This window comes from Mastomys coucha, unplaced genomic scaffold, assembly GCF_008632895.1.
Source record: "Mastomys coucha isolate ucsf_1 unplaced genomic scaffold, UCSF_Mcou_1 pScaffold6, whole genome shotgun sequence".
NCBI classification, from domain to species: domain Eukaryota; kingdom Metazoa; phylum Chordata; class Mammalia; order Rodentia; family Muridae; genus Mastomys; species Mastomys coucha.
This window is the reverse complement of record NW_022196912.1, coordinates 39,248,713-39,266,396: the sequence shown is the minus strand read 5'-3', so window position 1 is coordinate 39,266,396 and position 17,684 is coordinate 39,248,713. Positions and strand designations below refer to the sequence as shown.

General features: G+C 43.9%; 1 protein-coding gene across 2 annotated transcripts in view; it reads right to left on the bottom strand.

Annotated features, from left to right (window-relative positions):
• Positions 1 to 1,757: 1,757 nt before the first annotated feature.
• Positions 1,758 to 17,684, bottom strand: part of Nol10 (nucleolar protein 10) — an 82,591-nt gene continuing 66,664 nt past the window's right edge. For both annotated transcript variants that reach the window (XM_031357381.1, XM_031357382.1), the window contains 4 exons: positions 16,017 to 16,187; positions 15,256 to 15,503; positions 6,866 to 6,968; positions 1,758 to 2,608 (listed from right to left, as the gene is read on the bottom strand). In XM_031357381.1, coding sequence (XP_031213241.1) covers positions 2,489 to 2,608; positions 6,866 to 6,968; positions 15,256 to 15,503; positions 16,017 to 16,187 — 642 coding nt within the window. In that variant the 3' untranslated portion in view covers positions 1,758 to 2,488. The remainder of the gene's footprint in view (positions 2,609 to 6,865; positions 6,969 to 15,255; positions 15,504 to 16,016; positions 16,188 to 17,684) is intronic.

Genomic DNA, 17,684 nt, shown 5'->3' with positions numbered 1-17,684 from the left:
ATAGAACACAGCCACAAACAAAACATACTAACTAAAACATACTCCCTAACCCCTATTGAGTTGACACTCTGGAAGCAGGAGCCAACACTGGACAAGTTAGCCAAGAACATTCATGGTGAGCAAGTTGCATGCTGCTGGGACATGCTGGCTCATTCAACTGTTCTCCATCCATTCTTGTATGTATCTGACATTTCCCATAGTAAGGTTCTAAATTTATGTTATACTTAATTGTGTGTGTGCCCATGTGTGCGCATGTGTATGAGCATGTATAGGTCAGATATAATTTACCGTACTTGGTTTTCTTCTTCCACTCAAGAAATTACTGTGGCACCCACGGTGAGGTTTTAAAAGCATATTTAGATGGACTATCATTTGTAAACTTGGCATGCTGGCACTGGGATGTGACAACTTAAATGGGGCAGAATTGATCAAACGGGGAGAGAAAGTAACCTGAGAGGTCTGGGGGAGCATTCGGAGCTGAGAGAATGGAATGTGTAAGGGCTGGGGGGAATGCCTGGAATGTTCTAGAAAGAGGAAGGTCAGTGTGGTGACAGCAAACAAAAGAAGTCTGTGCCAGGCAAGAGTCCTTCAGGGACTCAGGATGTTACTAAACGAGAAGAGAGCCACTGGAGGATTCTGAGAAAAGGACCTGAATGCAATCTTCTTCCCAGAATCCCTTCTGAGTCCCTCAGCCCTGGGCCTGTATTTTCTGCTGGCTGCTTTGGGTCAATCATGTCCCTCCCAGCATGCCTCCTTCCTCCAAAAGTTATTGATGAAAAGACTTGAAACAAAAGCTTTAGGTATTAGGTCTGGGATACTGAAGCTTTGAGAGGGATCGGGAGCAGAAGAGAACACATCACTCAGAAGCCTCAGTCCCCCAGGCCTGGTGCCCAGCTTAGGGGCTGCACTTCTCACATTACTAGGCTGTAAGTCTCACCAAGAAGGACAGCTGTTGGAAGGACTGGGAGGAATAACGCCACATCCTTGTGCTGGAGACTAACAATCATGGTTTAGGGTTTGAGCCTGAAATGTCTTCCACAGGCCTCTAACTCAAACATCTGTCCCCAGATAGTAGTTGGGAGGTGTGGGGGTATTCTTGGAGGTGGGGACTAGTTGGCAGAAGTTAGGCACAGGCTGCTCAGGCAAGGCCTTTAAGGCCATGGCTGGGTTTTCATTTCCTGGCCTGCAGTGATGTGAACAGCCTCTGTACACTGTGACACCTTCTGAAACCAAGAGCCAAGACGAATCCCTTTAAGTCCATTTTGAGTATTTTGGCGACAGCTGTAAAAAGCAACTAATATAAACACAGAAAAATGACAGATAGGATATCCAGCATGCACGGCAATTTTAAAATGGGAAACTTTGAGAGTGGGAAGAGAGGGCACCAGGGCTCAGCCCCAGGGGAGAGTGTGTAAGCAGATTCATGCACCAACAGTCAGAAAGTTTGAGTACACACCACAGGCCACACTGAAGGAAGAGGAGAGTGGCTAAGTCCACAACACTGACTGCTAACTAATGTGTCCTGCCTTGTGGACTCACCACAGGTACAGTCCAAAGAGCTCCCATTACATTTGTTTACACGAGAAATCCCAAAGTACAGGAGCTGAAGTAAATTTTAAAATTCTCACAGGCTGGAGTCCTCCTTAGAGAAACTGTCCAAATAAAAGCATCTCCTTTTACAGGCGCTGCCTTTATCAAACAGTACTTCATCAGAAAATAACTATGTAATTTTGTGACAAGCTAAAACAAATAGCCAGTAGTGTTCACTTATTATTTATTACCATTAATTTATACTCTTGATATAAAAATACTTTAAAAAGTATACCAAAGGAATATAAAAGCAAGCAAGTAAGCCTGTCAACATATTCATGCACATAAACAGGGCCAATCAGCAGACACCAGGTAATAGGGCGGAACTTCTGTGTGACTCAGTGCTAAGGGGCAGAAGACAGTGAGAACAGACATTCTGGCTGGGCATGGTGGTGCACTCCTTTAACTTCAGCACTCAGGAGGCAGAGGCAAGCGGATCTCTATGAGTTCAAAGCCACAGAGTGAATTCCAGGACACCAAGGGCTACACAGAGAAACCCTGTCTCGAGTCTCAAACAAACAACAACAATACCTCCCAAACAAAAACCAAACAAACAAAACCAAAAAACCAAACCATTCTTACAACATGATAATCTCTTGTTTTCAGCAGAGGATAAACTTTGATTTCAGGTAGACTTTCCAATGTTGGAAATAATGCCTGCTTTCCCTGACCATCAGCAAGAGAGAAGACAAGATTTAAGGGGGCAGCAACTTAGAAAAAGTGGCTGGGGCCAGGGCCTACTCCAGCTGCGTGGTGGGCCAGTGAGACCACCAGCACCATGCACACGCATCTACATGGAGCTTTAACTACCACACTCCCTCGCTTGGGTACGATGTCCTTGTGAGAATCCGTGGGGAGCACAGCTTCCTAGTTGCTAGTAATAGGCACATTTCTTTGGTCAGTGAAAGGGCCGGCCTCTTCCGGGTCTGGACCTCAGGTGGCTGGCAGACCTACGCAGCTTTTTCCTCTCCTGGCGATGTAGTTTCTCTGCCTCTTGTTGCTTCTTTTGCTGTTCAGACTAAAAGAAAGTGAGGTGAGTAGAGGAAGGGGTTTGCTATAACCATCAGGGTGGAGCAAAGGGCTGCCAGTCACGTAGTCCTGGGACCAACACTGTGCAGCTCAGCATCATGTTCTGGCTGCTGGATAACAGCCTGCCCTGGCGGTGGCAGCTGGACAAAGAACAATTTTCACTGTTAAAGGAGAAATTCTGAATGCCTGGGCAAAAAACACACAACAGCCTGATCACAAAGTAGGAGCCCCCTAGGATGCTCTGAGAGGACTCAGGCCTACTTCTGCTTGCACACTGAAACTGTGAGTTCATTTACATAGACTTAAAGGCAAACAAAAAATGCTGCATTTTTTCAAATACATATCTAACATGTATTTTATCACACACATATCAAAATGTACTATGAGCTACACTGATTAGATAACTCATTAGGACTGGCTCCAAAGAGATTTTGGGTGCTAGGGAAGGAAGGAGAGAAGGAGAGAAAGAGGAAGAGAAGGCGGATGGCTCAAGCCTCCGTGGAAAGGACAGACTTGCTATTATTAACCCCTGGCAGGCTGGCAAGGATGGTTTGCACATGAGTTTCCATCTTCATTTGCTTGAGAGGTAGGAATGCTCCCAGACCCCACCTTCTTCCCAGTGGCACCCCTACTCTCAGCAGACAATCAGTGCAGAACCCATTGAATAGAGGAGCTAAGGAGTCTGAAATCCATACCAATGCTTGCTGTTGGCACTTGGAGCTTTAGCACATGGATAAAATGAAGATATTTACCAGTGTTTCCCTCTTGAAAAACCATCTGAGTTCAAAGAGTGGGTGTGTGGGGGGGGTGAGGGCAGGAGAGCAACTGGTGAGCCCACAAACGCCCGTCTCTGCACTCTGGCAGCTTGGGTTCCTACGTTACTCTAAGTCCACTGCTGATGATCAATATAGCCTGCACATTTTCAAAACAAACCCTGCCCAGTATGCCCTTCCAATTCAGATGGAAGCCTCCCTCTGTGATTCGAGGCTCTCTTCCTTACTGGGTAGAGATACGGGATGGAGGTGCAACCACATCCTCCTGGTTCATTCCTCTGGTCAACGTTATGTCAGGCTGGTGAGGTGGCTCAGTAGGTGAAGGTATTTGCCACCAAGACTGATGACCTGAGTTTGATCACCTGGGGGCCAAATGGTGGAGGAGAGAAATAACTCAAGTTGCCTCCTGCCTTCCACATGCGTGACATGTTGCTCATGTACACATACACATATGTATACATAAAAATAAATAAAATATATAAAAAATGTTGTATGTCAGTTAGGCCTCTGCTTCCTAACATACTGATTAGACTCCTTGCCATGGGCTCACAGGCACTTCGTCCACCAGAGTACTTACTTTGGGCTAAATGTGTCATTTGCCCTATTTCCTTAGAGAATGGGCTGAGCCTTGCAGCCATTCAGAGCACTGCACTGGTTTTCTGAGTTAACAGGGAGACTCTGGAACCTAGGGACTGTACCTGCCCTGTAGACCAAATTGTACATCATCAAGACCTTCATGGAGTTAGCACAACTATTCTGATGAACAGGGCTCTGGGTTTGTTCCACCAAGAATTTAGAGGGCAGGGCAGAAGAGGGGGAGAACATTCTGCTCTACATATTAGTAAGTTTCCCTTAAATCCTCCCCACCTTAACAGAGTCTGTGTAGCTAGACTAGTCTCATACTCATGATCTTCCTGCTTCAGTCCTAAGTGCGGATTAGGGTTGTGGGTATGCACTACCATGTCTGGTTTACAAAATGCATGTCTTTACTTTTGGAAACTGATATGCTGAATCCAGATAGACAGGATGCTAGGAGCTGTAAGGATTTCTGGAGTCTTCATGTGCGAGTGTGGCCCTGTTGTTACAGTATGAAGCAGGACTGTGGGCAGCTCTGGGCAGCTTCTTAGCCTTTTCCAGGCCAAGAGTGGCTAGAGGAGCTGGGAAGAGGCCTCTATTGTTCTGTAGACAAAGCTCCCCACACACAAGGTCTGTCATTAGCCTCTCTCCCCGAGGCTGCACTGGGAGACCATGCCAGTGTCACCCACTCATCAAGATTTACAGGGCAATTAGCTCTTTTCCAAGTCAGCTTTCCTCTTTCTCCTTGTTCCTGTGCAGCTGCAGCCTACAGCCCTCGTGGGGCAGGGGAGAGGACAGACGCTAGCTGTGGTGACATAAGCAGCACTCTGACTCCCGCTAATGCTGCTTGGGAATTCTACTGGCACTGCAGAAAGCACCTATGGACATACTGGGCAACTCTGATTTTGCTTCAATGTATCATATACAATAAACATAGATCAAAAGGAAACATCTATAAACAAATACATAAATGTCTCTAAACATGTATTTAATACTGATATACTAAATAGTTAAGAGCATGCCAATCAAGTAATAAAACTCATAAATCAAACATTAATTGACATAGCATATTCTCCCAAAGGATTTTGAAGCCTACACTTGATTCGGCTCTGATGTCACTTCAAGCAAGTCTCAGGGTATCTCCTCTTCTCTTCACTTTATCACAAATTTACAAAGTGACATTCGACTTTGTACCTTCTGACTTAATAGGTCTGTGGGGTGGGAATGACTGCATCTTCTCACTGCCAGAGCCGGGGTCTGTGACCAGCATCCTCCCATTGAGCTATCTCCCTGGCTCTGAGACAAAAGCTTAGAGTGGGATGGTTATAGATCTAGTGGACATACTAGAGAGGACTGATTGGCTTGTTGAGTGTGGGGATGGAGTTCAGCTCTAAGCGTTACCTGCATTTACACGGACCCGGAGGACTGATAGTAAGCATCAGAAGGAGAGAAAAAGAAAAGAGAGAGTGTGAGGAAGTAGCGTGAGTGAGTGTGCATGCCCTTTTCTGTCAAGTTTTCCACTTTCACTGAAAGAACTGACCAGTGAGCAGCTCAGATGGCTCAGGCCCCTGCTTGTCTCACCCTGTGCTCCAGGCTATGATTACGGAATAGGAGCAGAGCTGTTCTGCAGTCTGTTGGACAGAACCACACAGAGAATCTGTGGGTCTATTCCTAGAGATAGATCCTGTTTCAAAGGTGACACAAACTTGCCCCTAATAGGTGGCAGACAATAAAGCTAACAATAAGCCCTGTTACACAATAAGCCTTGTGTTAACAATTATACTCTGCTTATTTGACTTTGGGAAAAAAAATAAGCCTAACATATCAAGTAGTTTTAGCTTAAAAATTCTGATCTATTTAAAAGAATAGATTACAGACTAACAGAGTTTTAGAAAAGTGCAAGAACCCCATGGCTAAGTGTGTGTTCCTGTGTGAAACACACAGCTCCTCCTGTCCATATTGTTAAAAAGAAAACCTTGGGGGATTTTACAGCACATAAGTGACATGTCAGTTTAGAGGAGCCATAGGGGGATGGATGGCAATTGCCTTTGCAGACGCCCTTTTTACTTGATGACTTTGTTGAGGAATATGACTGGGAAGGAGAAAATTCTCTTTTTGAGAAAAGACACCACGTTGTTTTAGTTGTTAGCTAATGGCAGATACTTAAGCAACTTTGTTCCTCCCACAATGTGCAGAAGGCATCAGCACCACAGCACGCTCAACAAATGGATCATTGCCTGGCATTTGTGGCGCACGCCTGCAATCCCAGCTCTCGGGAGGCAGAGGCAGGTGGGTCTCTCAGTTCAAGGCCAGCCTGGTCTACAGAGTGAGTTCCAGGACAGCCAGGGCTACACAGAGAAACCCTGTCTTCAAAAACCAAAACCAAAACTAAAAAAAAAAAAAAAAAAAAAAAAAAAAAAAAAAAGAAAGAAAGAAAGAAAGAAAAAAGGAAAAAAGAAAGGAAGAAAAGGATCTTCAAGACAATTTAAAACAGATTACCACTGACTGAGAATCACCCTGGGAAATGACTGTATCTGGGTAAGCCAGATGGGACCATCACAAAGCTAGTCATTTTGCAGTCCTTTCTAGGTAAGTACTGGGTGTGTTTATCCTCTTTCTCCCCCTCAGACAGAGCTCTTGTGCAGGTAGGCTGCTCAATGGGCCACAGAGACCCAGAGGAACACAGGTTACCAAGCAGGACTGCCTCCAGCATGAGGCCTTTCCCCCATGACTCTTCTTCTGTGGCTGTCACCCAGCTGGGGCTCTGGCTACAGGAAGCACTGGTGTAGGGAACACGGCTTCCTCAGTGAGAGGAGCTTGGGAGAGTGGTCCCAAAGCTATAAACATGCCTAGAGCTTTTCTGTATGAATTAAAAGTAAAGTTGTGAAACTGCTTACCCTCTTGAGAGTAAATGTCAACTGCTTGCTGCCGACAGTGGTGTCCGATACATTCAACGTCCCATGTTTTGCTTCAAGTTTCAAACGATCTTCCAGAGTTTTGCTGTAGGAGGTTAAAAGAACAACATATTCATTAACGTGCTTTGATTGACTATTTGGAATAAGGTTTAATTAGGACTGATCATATGAACAAGTCTTTCATGCACATGGTAAACAGTAACACTCGTCTAGCAGAGCCCAGAGTCGGCTGCCCTCAAACTGTCATTTTCCATAAGCACACTGTAAAAACAGTGTCTGACAAAAACACTAATTAATTCAATAGTTAAGGACCTCAACCTCAATGGCTGCCACTTAGCTCACTGGATTATATTTCCAGAGTTAAAATGCAAGGAGCAACGTTTCTGGCCTGTGGTCTCCTAGGACAGTCTGCAGTGATGGTGATTCTAGGTCACTCTGTATTTAAGCCAGCGAGGTGGGTGGGCATGTGGGCCCTTGTTCACCTCCTACAAGGAACTGGGTGCAAGCTGAGTTCCCAGTCACAGAGGGTCCCCGACACTGCTGGTTTTTCTTCATCAGCCTTATAAAATCCCCATCTTCTTCATGAACACCATACACAAATCCCTCTATTCACATCGACAGGCAACAGAAAAAATTTACACATTGGGTAAATTCTACCTGACTTCTTTCCATTGAGACATCTGCTGGTATCTTAAGGTTTTGACACTTTGTTCCAGAGTTGAATCTTAATTCATTTCTTGATGAGGTTTTCTAAACTATTCTAGTCTTTTTATATAATGCTTATCTCTGTAACTGTTGGTTGATCTACAATTTTCTTCTTTATAATGAAAATCCTTATGTGCTCTCCAATGCTGGGGAGAGAGAGAGAGAGAGAGAGAGAGAGAGAGAGAGAGAGAGAGTGTGTGTGTGTGTGTGTGTGTGTGTGTGTATACCTGCACATTACTGAAATGTTTTATCATAAATCAAGACCCCATCCCCACTAGCTTGCTTTAGAGTGGGAAACCTGAAGCCAGCCCAGCTACATGCCATAAGGATCTGCCTGCTCCAGAGCACAGGAGAGTGGACCAGAAAGGAAGAGTAGTGTTGTCCTTGCAGTTCTCTTTCCTCTTCTTCAAAACCAAGTGAGTGCACAAAAACAAAACAAAGCTCAAAGCTCCCTCCATCTCCCATCTTCCTTTGAGGGACCCCACTGAGCGCCTCTTAAAGTCCCTACTAAAAACCTGACAGAACAAGGAGCAGGGCCGACTGTGAGAGATACCCTCTATCCTCTGACTGACTGATCTTTGTGGATCCCTGCTCTTCAGGGAGCTGCTGCACAATGAAGTTCCTTTTGAAGCCAATGTTTGATGTTCACACCATGAGAAGTTCACTTCACTTTATAGCTACCTGTAGTGTGCTAAGCACACCTTCGTTACATAGTCTGAGGCATAAGTGGTTAGCATAAAAGTTGTGCTCTTTTCTAGGCGATAACGTTATTAAGAAGCACTTTTAAAGCACTTTTCATCTTCAAAGTTCTTTACAGACTAACTAATTAATCCTTTCAACATCCCTGAGACAGAAGTATTTATCCTTTATAGATGGCAAAAGGGAGGTAAATGTTAAATGACTTGCCCCAGGCCATATGTGGATCAAGTCTAAAACCAGGGTTCCAGGAGGGAGTTTGCTTTTCAGGTGTGTGTCAGACCATGGATTTATACACATCTCTTCAGGAGACATGTCCATCAAGTGTTCCCAGTGACAAGCTTCCACATGACAAACTGGAAGGAATTAAAATCCAGTTGCAATTTTTTAAATAACTCAAAAGTGAGGCATAAGCTGACTGTCGTGCAGCAGACTGCTCACCTAGGCAGGCAGGTTCCTAGCCTGGCCACGTTGCTCTTTTTACAGCTCTAAACGTCGAGCTTCAAAGTTAACAGGGATTCTGAACTATGGAGCCACTGAGACAGCGGGCCACAGAGAGCCTTAATTTGGGAAGTAAAAGACTTTCCAAGTCAATTGTGGGAAATTACTACTCTTTAAGAATGCCCAACTTCCTCCACACTAGGGCACATAACTGCCTTTCTCCCAATGTTCTATCCTCCTGTGCTTGTAAAAACTTGTTCTGTCTAGGCTGCTCAGAGAGGTAAGCTGGGTGTTAGGACGAGCCATGGCAGAAGATCAGAGACAGTTTGGGATGGTGTGCAGACTTCTACATTAAAGCAAGCTCCCCTCCCCTCCCTTTGAACGGCAGTATGGAGCTGCCACCCGGCAGGCAGGTCATCGTCTGCTGCTTGAGTGTGACTGGTCAGAAAGAAGATGCAGGACAGATACGGGGGAGTAGCACCTGGAACAGGATGAGGGGAAACAGGCCGATAGGTCCTCCTTATCACCCCAACCCCAGGCTTCAGGTCTGGGGATGGAAGGTGTCGACATATGACCCTTCCTAGTTGGTACAATTATGTATTTCAGGGAAAAAAAATATAAGCAGGACAAGTTAATAAAAACATTATGCTGACTACAAAGAGAAGACACAGGAATTAATATTAGAAGCTGAAACACCCAGCTACCCAGGGTAGAACATAAAGGGAAGAGCCTGAACGATTCGAAAGGGCACCTTAATATAAAAAAGAAAATGGGCAGAAACTACAAGGGGAAAAAAATCAAATGAGATATTTATTAGCTGCCCCAGGAAAGGAGGAGGACTTATTTCTTTGAGGCTTAAAATACACACATACTTTATAATTTCTTTAATTAGCAACATTTAATTAAAAATCACTCCTCAACCAGTTTTTTTAATTCCTCTGCAGGGGAGGGCAAGCTAAAGAGCAGAAGGCAATGTTTCTCAGAACACAATCTGGTCACATGGCAAATGGAATCCAAGTATAAAATATAAACAGTGCTTTAGTGTTTAAAATTTTAATATTAGGTACTTCTAAATAACCAACTTTGGGGGCTCATTGGTTAAGAACATTTTCTGTCAGTGCAGAGGACCCAACTCTGACTCAACAGCACCCATAGCAACAGCCCACATCTGTGTACAACTCCAGGTCTAGGGGTACCTGACATTCTCTAGCCCCGATGGGCATCTGCACATACATCATGCACATAAACTCAGGGAACCACACGCGCGTGCGTGCACACACACACACACACACACACACTAAATAAGTAAAGCTTTTAAATAACTGACAAAATTTTGCCTTTCCTACAAAAAGTTACAAATATTCTCAATATTGCTAGTTTGCAAATGGTGCTTCAAAAGCTCCAGTGAGGGTGATCAATTTAAGCAGCCAAAACCTGCGATGCTTCAATCTCTTGGCACACTTAACTAAACAGATGTATGGTGTTTATCTGACTCAACAAACATGTTTTCTCTGGGCTTCTATTTCTTACTAACCATATCCTCAGCACACTGTAGCCTTTCAGATCACATGAGAGGGCTAGCATCTCTCAAACCAACACATAACACAAGCCCAGACTTAGGTCTCCATTTGTCCACAGGACACCACCAAGAAGACATCTCATGAACATAAGCTGAAAACCCAGCTCTATACTTTGAATGTCAGATTTGCTTCACTTCACAGGGAACATGCTAGTCATTTCAACATAACCCTCAACTGTTGATTCTGCTTTTGGATTTAAATCAGTAGACAGTGTTATAGTTGGTGTCCACCCTCCCCCCACTTCCATATAGCTTTTTGGCTAATAAATAACCTGGCCCTGAGTCTGCCAGCTCCTCTTTCCTCTGGCCTTGGGTAGGGTCTAGGCACATGGACCTTTTGGGTGTGGGGGTTGGGCAGCTCTATCTCTTCTCAGACTCTCTGACAGTCTGAGTGGCTCCTGGGGAGTACAGTCTCTCTCATACCACTGTTCTAAAGCAGAGAGACTTTGCTATGGGTTTCTGAACAGTGGCTTCTTCTGATTCTATGACTTAATTCTACAATAAACACATAGTATTGTTATATAAGGTGTTTGTATTATTGAGGGAAGGACTGATGAGGACAGATCTGATGATGTTAATCTCAGCTGGACAGTTCTCCATGGCTTTCCAGGGGCCTTGTGGGAACTTGTCCACACCCCACTGAGTGCTCAGCACTATACCTCTCACAAGGCCAGTTCCAACATGACTCTTAGAAACGGTTTCTTGAGTTTTCCCTAAATCAGGCCTCTTTCTTTTCTCTCTCTGACTCAGAGGCTATCTGCTAGGATAGGAGTAGCAGACATGTGTCCTTCCTTCCTGTCCTCAGGGTCTAGGAGGGTCTTAGCTTATTCATACTGGGCACTCCTTGGATGTTTGATGAATGGATATTGGGTGGGGAAGCTGATAAGTGGGGGAATAACTCAAAAATACAGTTAGCAATGTGCAGAGCATGAACATTTGTGTTGATGGACATATGTATTTATCTAAAACCTGCTGACTACTGACTGTTTACTTTCTCTGTTACAAAAATAATTTTCAAGCTGGGCAAGTCTGAATGAATATTTAAACACAATACATCCCATTTTGATGCTGTCTTTTCTGGACTGCCTTGTGGGAACTCATGGGATAAACATAAGGAGTTATTTCAGTTCTCTAAAGGATAATGGTTCAATGCTTTACTAAGCAGTACTGGTATCTGCAAGCCCAGGATTTGCCACAATAATCCAGTTAAGACCAGCACTCAGTAAACTGCTTTTGCCAGTGCTGGTCAGCCCCACTGGGTTAGTCCTGTAGGTAGCAAGCATTGTAATCTCCCCAGCTCTTCTCACAGGGGCTCTTTTATTCACTGAGAGTGCTTCACTGTAGGTATTCCATCAGTATACTGTTGCTTATTTCTTGTTTAAAACATTTTTAGTTTACTGCATTTTATTTATTTAGTGCAGAGAAGGAGCATGTGTGATAGTCAAACAATTTCTAGTAGCCAGCTCTTTAATTCCACCATAAGGGACCTAAGATCAAACTCAGGTTGCCAGCAAGTATCTTTACCCCCAGAGGCACCTCCCTAGACCTGATGTTTACTCTTAAAATTTTAAAAATTACCCGTACAATCTGCATGAGTGTGAGGCTGGAAGAGGGAGTCAGGTTCCCTGGGAGCTTGGGTTACACATGGTTGTGAGCCTTCTGAAGTCAGTGCTGGAAATAAACTCAGGTTCTCAGAAAGAACAGCAAGTACTCTCTACCATGGAGCCATTTCTTGTGCTCTATTAAATAAAAATTTAAAAAACTCCTAAAAATATTTTAAATTGTATTTTATGCATATGAGTGTTTCATTTTCATATATATATGTGTATCATGTGTGGGCCTAGTTCCTTGGAGGTCTGAAGAGGGCATCAGATCCCCTGGAACTGGCGTTTCAGATGGTTGTGAACCACCATGGTGGTGCTAGGAACTGAACCCCGTTTATTGAAAAAAATAAAAAACAACACATGCTCTTAACTGCTGAGCCATCTCTTTAGCCCCTAAATACAAACTTTTATCCTGTTTGTTTTTCACATTAATACCCAGCTCCAGCCCACAGGAAGAATGTTATCAAACTTAGTCATACTCCCACCCTCCAAAGTGGCCTAATTCCTATGGTTACACTGAAAACAACCACTGCAGTTTCCTACCAGAGGTTTTCCTGAGAAGACCATGAAGGGGTAATTGAAGGCTATCTATCCATCTAGTTCCTATTCCATTCCAAGCACTAGTTGGGAGCACATGAAGCAAGACAAATGCAGCAGAAAATAAACAATAAAAGCAGTCTGCAGCATTGGCCTGAGAATAACCCTGGACAAAGCAAGCTGCACAGTTATGGAGTGCCCACCCTGCAAAACTATTTAGCAGTTTCTCAGAAGGTTAAGGACAGAGAGGCAACTCGACTGCAATTCCACTCACACATAGGTGAAAACACATTCCAGCCTGAGCTACAGTTTTGAGCCTAAGCCAGCTTAGAGTCTCTGTAGAGTGAGACCCTTGTTTCTAAAAAACCAAAACTAACCAAAAGGCTGTCCCAGACAAAACTTTATCCATGACTCTGTGCATGTGCACGTGTGCGTGTGCTACTAGCTTCTTCAGAACACACCTTTGGTTAACTAGAACGCATGTGCTCCTAGGTCCTAGGTGGAGGAGCCTCTGGCTCACCATTGGTGTCCCAGTATGTCTTAGATAAGTGGCTGAAGTGTGAAGATGAGAAAGACAGGTCTGAACCCCAGAAGCAACACTGATGCCTTCCCCACCCTACCTTTCTCCCCCTGCACTTTCTAAAAATCCCTTTTCCTGAATGGAAAACTGGCTGCTGGAGAAGGAAGCTCAAGAGGCAGAGTGGTATTGGCTCTGCCTAACATCTCTGGCCCAACCAGCTACTCCCAAGGGCATCCCAACTCTTCTCTCAAAGACCACTTAGAATGTAGAATGTCCAACGTTATCTCAATGCTCTGCTTGTAGAGTCTCAAAGGGAAGACGCACCATTTGATACTTGACAACTGAAAATAGTTCAAAACCATATGACTGTTCTGAGGGCTGATGTTCTTTCATTATGGTGAATATTTGTAACAGAACCAATGTGAAACATGAAGGTGGGCATGTTTGTTTGTTCCACTGGACAGTGGTACTTCTGGACTTGGAACTGAACCCCGTTCAGTATATCACACTGCTGCGGAGCCATCACAAGCAGCAGCAGCATCTCCAAGACATGCTTGCTGCACCCACTAAAGTGAGCTCCTCATTCTCCTCTCTCCCAGGGCCTGGCAGCCACCACTCTTCTTATCTCCCTGCATTTGACTACTTTACTGACCTTCTGTCTCTCCATCCAGTTGTAAAGGACTTAACATTTCTAGCAAAATTGTGAGTAAATTTCCAATACTCAGGTAACTGAGCTAGGGTAAGGTGTTGGGTATGAAAAGGTGGACATTGCATTCCTTCTTAAAAGGGGGAACCAAATACTCATGGAAGGAGTTGCAGAAATTAACTATGGAGCAGAGACTGAAGGAAGGACAAGCCAGCCTAAATATAGCTATCTCCTGAGAGGCTCTGACAGTACCTGACTAATACAGATGTAGAGGCTCACAGACATCTGTTGATCTCAGTACAGGGTCCCCAGTGAAGGAGTTAGAGAAAGGACCAATGGAGCTGAGGGGTTTGCAGCCCCTTAGGACGAACAACAATATGAACTAACTAGTACCCTCAGAGCTCCCAGGGTCTCAATCACCAACCAAGGACTGCACATGGAGGGGTCTGATTGTTCTGGCAGCATGTGTATAGTAGAGGATTGCAATTTGATCATCAATAGGAGGAGAGGACCTCGGCCCTGCAAAAGTTCTGTGCCCCAGTGTAGGGGAATGCCAGGGCCAATAAGTGGGAGAGGGTAGGGTGGCAGGCATGGGGAGGGTGGAGGCAACAGGGGTTTGTTTTTGTTGTTTTTGTTTGTTTCTTTGTTTTTTGGAGGGGAAACTGGGAATGGAGAAATTTACATGTAAATAAAGAAAATATCTAATTAAAAAAAAAAGGTGTTGGGTATGTTTGTCTATGTGTGTGTCAGTACACATGTATGCAGAGGCTGATGGCCAAAGTTGAGTACCTTTTTCAATTACTCTCTACTTTTTAAAATTAATAACTTATTTTTGAGACAGGGTCTTTCTGTACAGGCCTGGAATTTACTAGGAGTCTAGGTTGACCTTGAACTTGTAATTTTCTGCTCTTGCCACCTGAGTGCTGGGATTAAAGGTGTATGCCACTACACCCAGCTTCTCTTTTTTTTCTTCAGACATGATCTCCTACTGAATTTGGTCTCTGCAGATTTGGCTAGGCTGACTGGCGAAGTCCCCGGAATCAGTCTGTTCCCAGGCATGAACAACTGCATTCAGCTCTTTTGCATGGAATCAAATTCAGGCCCTCACACTGGAACAGCAAACACTTTACCAAAATTGAGGAATCACCCAGCCCTTGATCTGGCTGTTACCAGAGGGCCGGTTAGCTTGTACTTCAGACCTCAAAAGTGATGTGAGGGAGGGCTATGGAAAGCTTGACGAATCCTGGGCTTCATAACAAAACTTTCTCAAAACAAACAAATTAATAATTAGACATCACTTTTGTTAAGAGGTCTTTGCTATGCTGTCTGACTTGCAGTGTGTGGAACACAGCAAGTACCTAAAAACTGGGCAGCCCAATGGAAAACACAGGGCGAGAGTGAGGCTTTTAGAGATTAAAAGTCTTCTAACATATGTTAATATGTGAAGACTTCAAAAGACTTGTTTAGTGAGCAGTGAGGGCCCATCGGTTTTACAGGTGACTCTCCTGCTAGGTTGGGGGTGGGGAGCTTCCCTCTTTCCCACCCTCTTCTCCTCTGGTACCCACCACCCAGAGAGAACAGGTGCCATCTCCAGGGCAGAAGTGTGTGAAGAGGGTGCATGGCTGGACTCCACAGGCTACTCACTTCATCAGTCTCTGCTTGGTGGCAGACTCTTTGAAGCTCCTGAACTCTTCTCCTGCTTTGATCTCGTAGAACTGGGGCTTCAGGACTGTCTGCTGGTCCTCCTTCATTTGCTCCTGCCGCTTCACTCTTTCTTCCTGTTGCAGGAGTCTGCGCTGCTTCCTGACTTCTTCAACCCAATCTTTTTCATCATCTGAACTCTCTGAACTTTCTGCATCACTGGGTTTTCCTTCCGGTTCTTCCTCCTCTTCCTGAAATCAAAAATAGCAGGAAAAGCTCTTCCCCCAGCCAAACATGGACCATTAGAGGCATCAGAGTACGTGACAGCTGCTTCATGGAGCATCAGAAGAAATGCCTTTAATTAATAAGATACACTCCAGGCTGAATGTCAAGCAATTAGTATGCAACTAATTACCTCTCATGTGTAATCAGAGGCTTTGTAACTCACAGAAACTGTATGTTAAGAAGCATCTGTCTTTATGAAATATCATGGTTTCCCTCACGTGAGGCTCTTAGATTTTCTACAGAATACAAATGTGCACACACAGACTCATGTGTATGTATGACCTGAGAGTAGAAGTGCAACTGTCCAGTGGAACAACAGGACTAACAGGAGGAGAGGGGTGATGGGGACATGGTGGACTGGTGTCAAAGTGTCCTTATGCACCACAGGGACATGTATACTTCAGAACAAAATGTCTTTAAAACAGGCAAACAACAAGAAGAAGCCATCCCCAGCTAATTGACTGATAGGTATGCCTTACATTCTTGAGCTCCTGCTGCTCCAAGAGTCTCAGCTGCTTCTTTCTCTTCTCACTAATCCTTGAGACAAGCGGATTGAGAAGCCTGAATTCTTCACTGTCCTCATCCACCTGGAAGTCGGGGTTCTCAAACATAACTTTAAATCGATCATCCGTGAGGATATTGGGGAGGCTCTGTAGGGGAGACAGGGACCAGTGTGAGTCAGTATCTGAATTAAAAGAAAATCCAATCAGAAAATGGTTTTATAACACTCAGTCCATAAGGTATAGACTATTAACATTATAAAATGTTCAAAATTTCTTTAGAATCCATTTCTAGAACTATCTGATTGATTCTAGCTTTTACTTTCCAACAACAAAACCAATTCTATTGATACATTTAACAGCTGATTGATAATTCTTGACTGTTATACATAATGATCTACAAATGAATCTTTATGCTAATGTTATACTTACTATATAGGAAAGAATTTTCTTCAATTGATATTTTTAGTGCAAAACAAACACAAACAACCCAATATTTTTCAAGGAAATACATAAAATTTTAAGATATGGCTTTGTTTGTTTGAATCAGGGTTTCTCCGTGTAGCAGCTTTGGTTATCCTGGAACTCTCTCTAGGCCAGGCTGGCCTCGAACTCACCAACATCTTCCAGCCTCTGCCTCCCAAGTATGAAGACTAATGGTGTATGCTCCCACTGCCAGGCTAGGATATGACCTTTAAAGTATAGCTACCATATTAAACTAAAATAAGAAAGCTTTCCAATGTCACAGTCCACAATGGAAGGAGTTTAAGTTGTCAGAACTCCCAACTATGAAGATGAAACACTTTCATGCATTATAAGGATAACTCCATTGGTTTTCTTCCTTGGACCATGGATTATTCTTAACAGACACAGTGCAATCTCTACATAACAAAGCTTTGGCTATTCAGATTCATTTGCGTAGTTCAGAACTGATATTAAATTCCTTTTTATTTGTACTGTTTTAAGTAGCAAGCTTCCTAACATGTACAACAAACACATTTGCTTACTGACTCAGATGATGGTTATTTCACACTCAGGGCCTAGAAGCCAGTGGAAACCAGCCACCCAGGAATGATTATGAATCAGAGTGACAGCCTAGAACAGAGCTGGGAAGCGCCAGCCTACTTGTGACAGTTCTCGCTTCACCAAACAGACCTTATTTCAATGGCTGATGCTCCACTTCTGAACTCAGTTCTGAATGCCGCATCTGTGTGGCAGAGCTACATAAAGTATGGCCTGCTTATTACTTGCATGAAACTATAAACTGATAATTGTAGAGATACAAGTTCAAAAGTCATTCTTGAATAAATATCATTTCTAAAATAGACTAAGAAAAGAAAAGACCTAGTACCTGACCCTAACTTCAGAGTGAAGAAAAACCACAATGTGTTTGCTACAAAGCTCTCTATGAGAAAAATGTTCAGAATGTATAAAGGGCATTCAGAATGTATGAAGGATGTTCAGGTGTATGAAGGTAATCAGAGGGAAAAAAAGTAACTTAATAGAAATATCCAAGAGGGTATCCTGGGGACACGGCATCAAGGAGACCTGAAACCAAACAGTTTTCAACAAGTAGAAATTGGAAGAGAAGGGCTGGATGATGAGCAGTTAAGAGCACTACTCTAGCAGAGGATCTAGGTTCTGTTC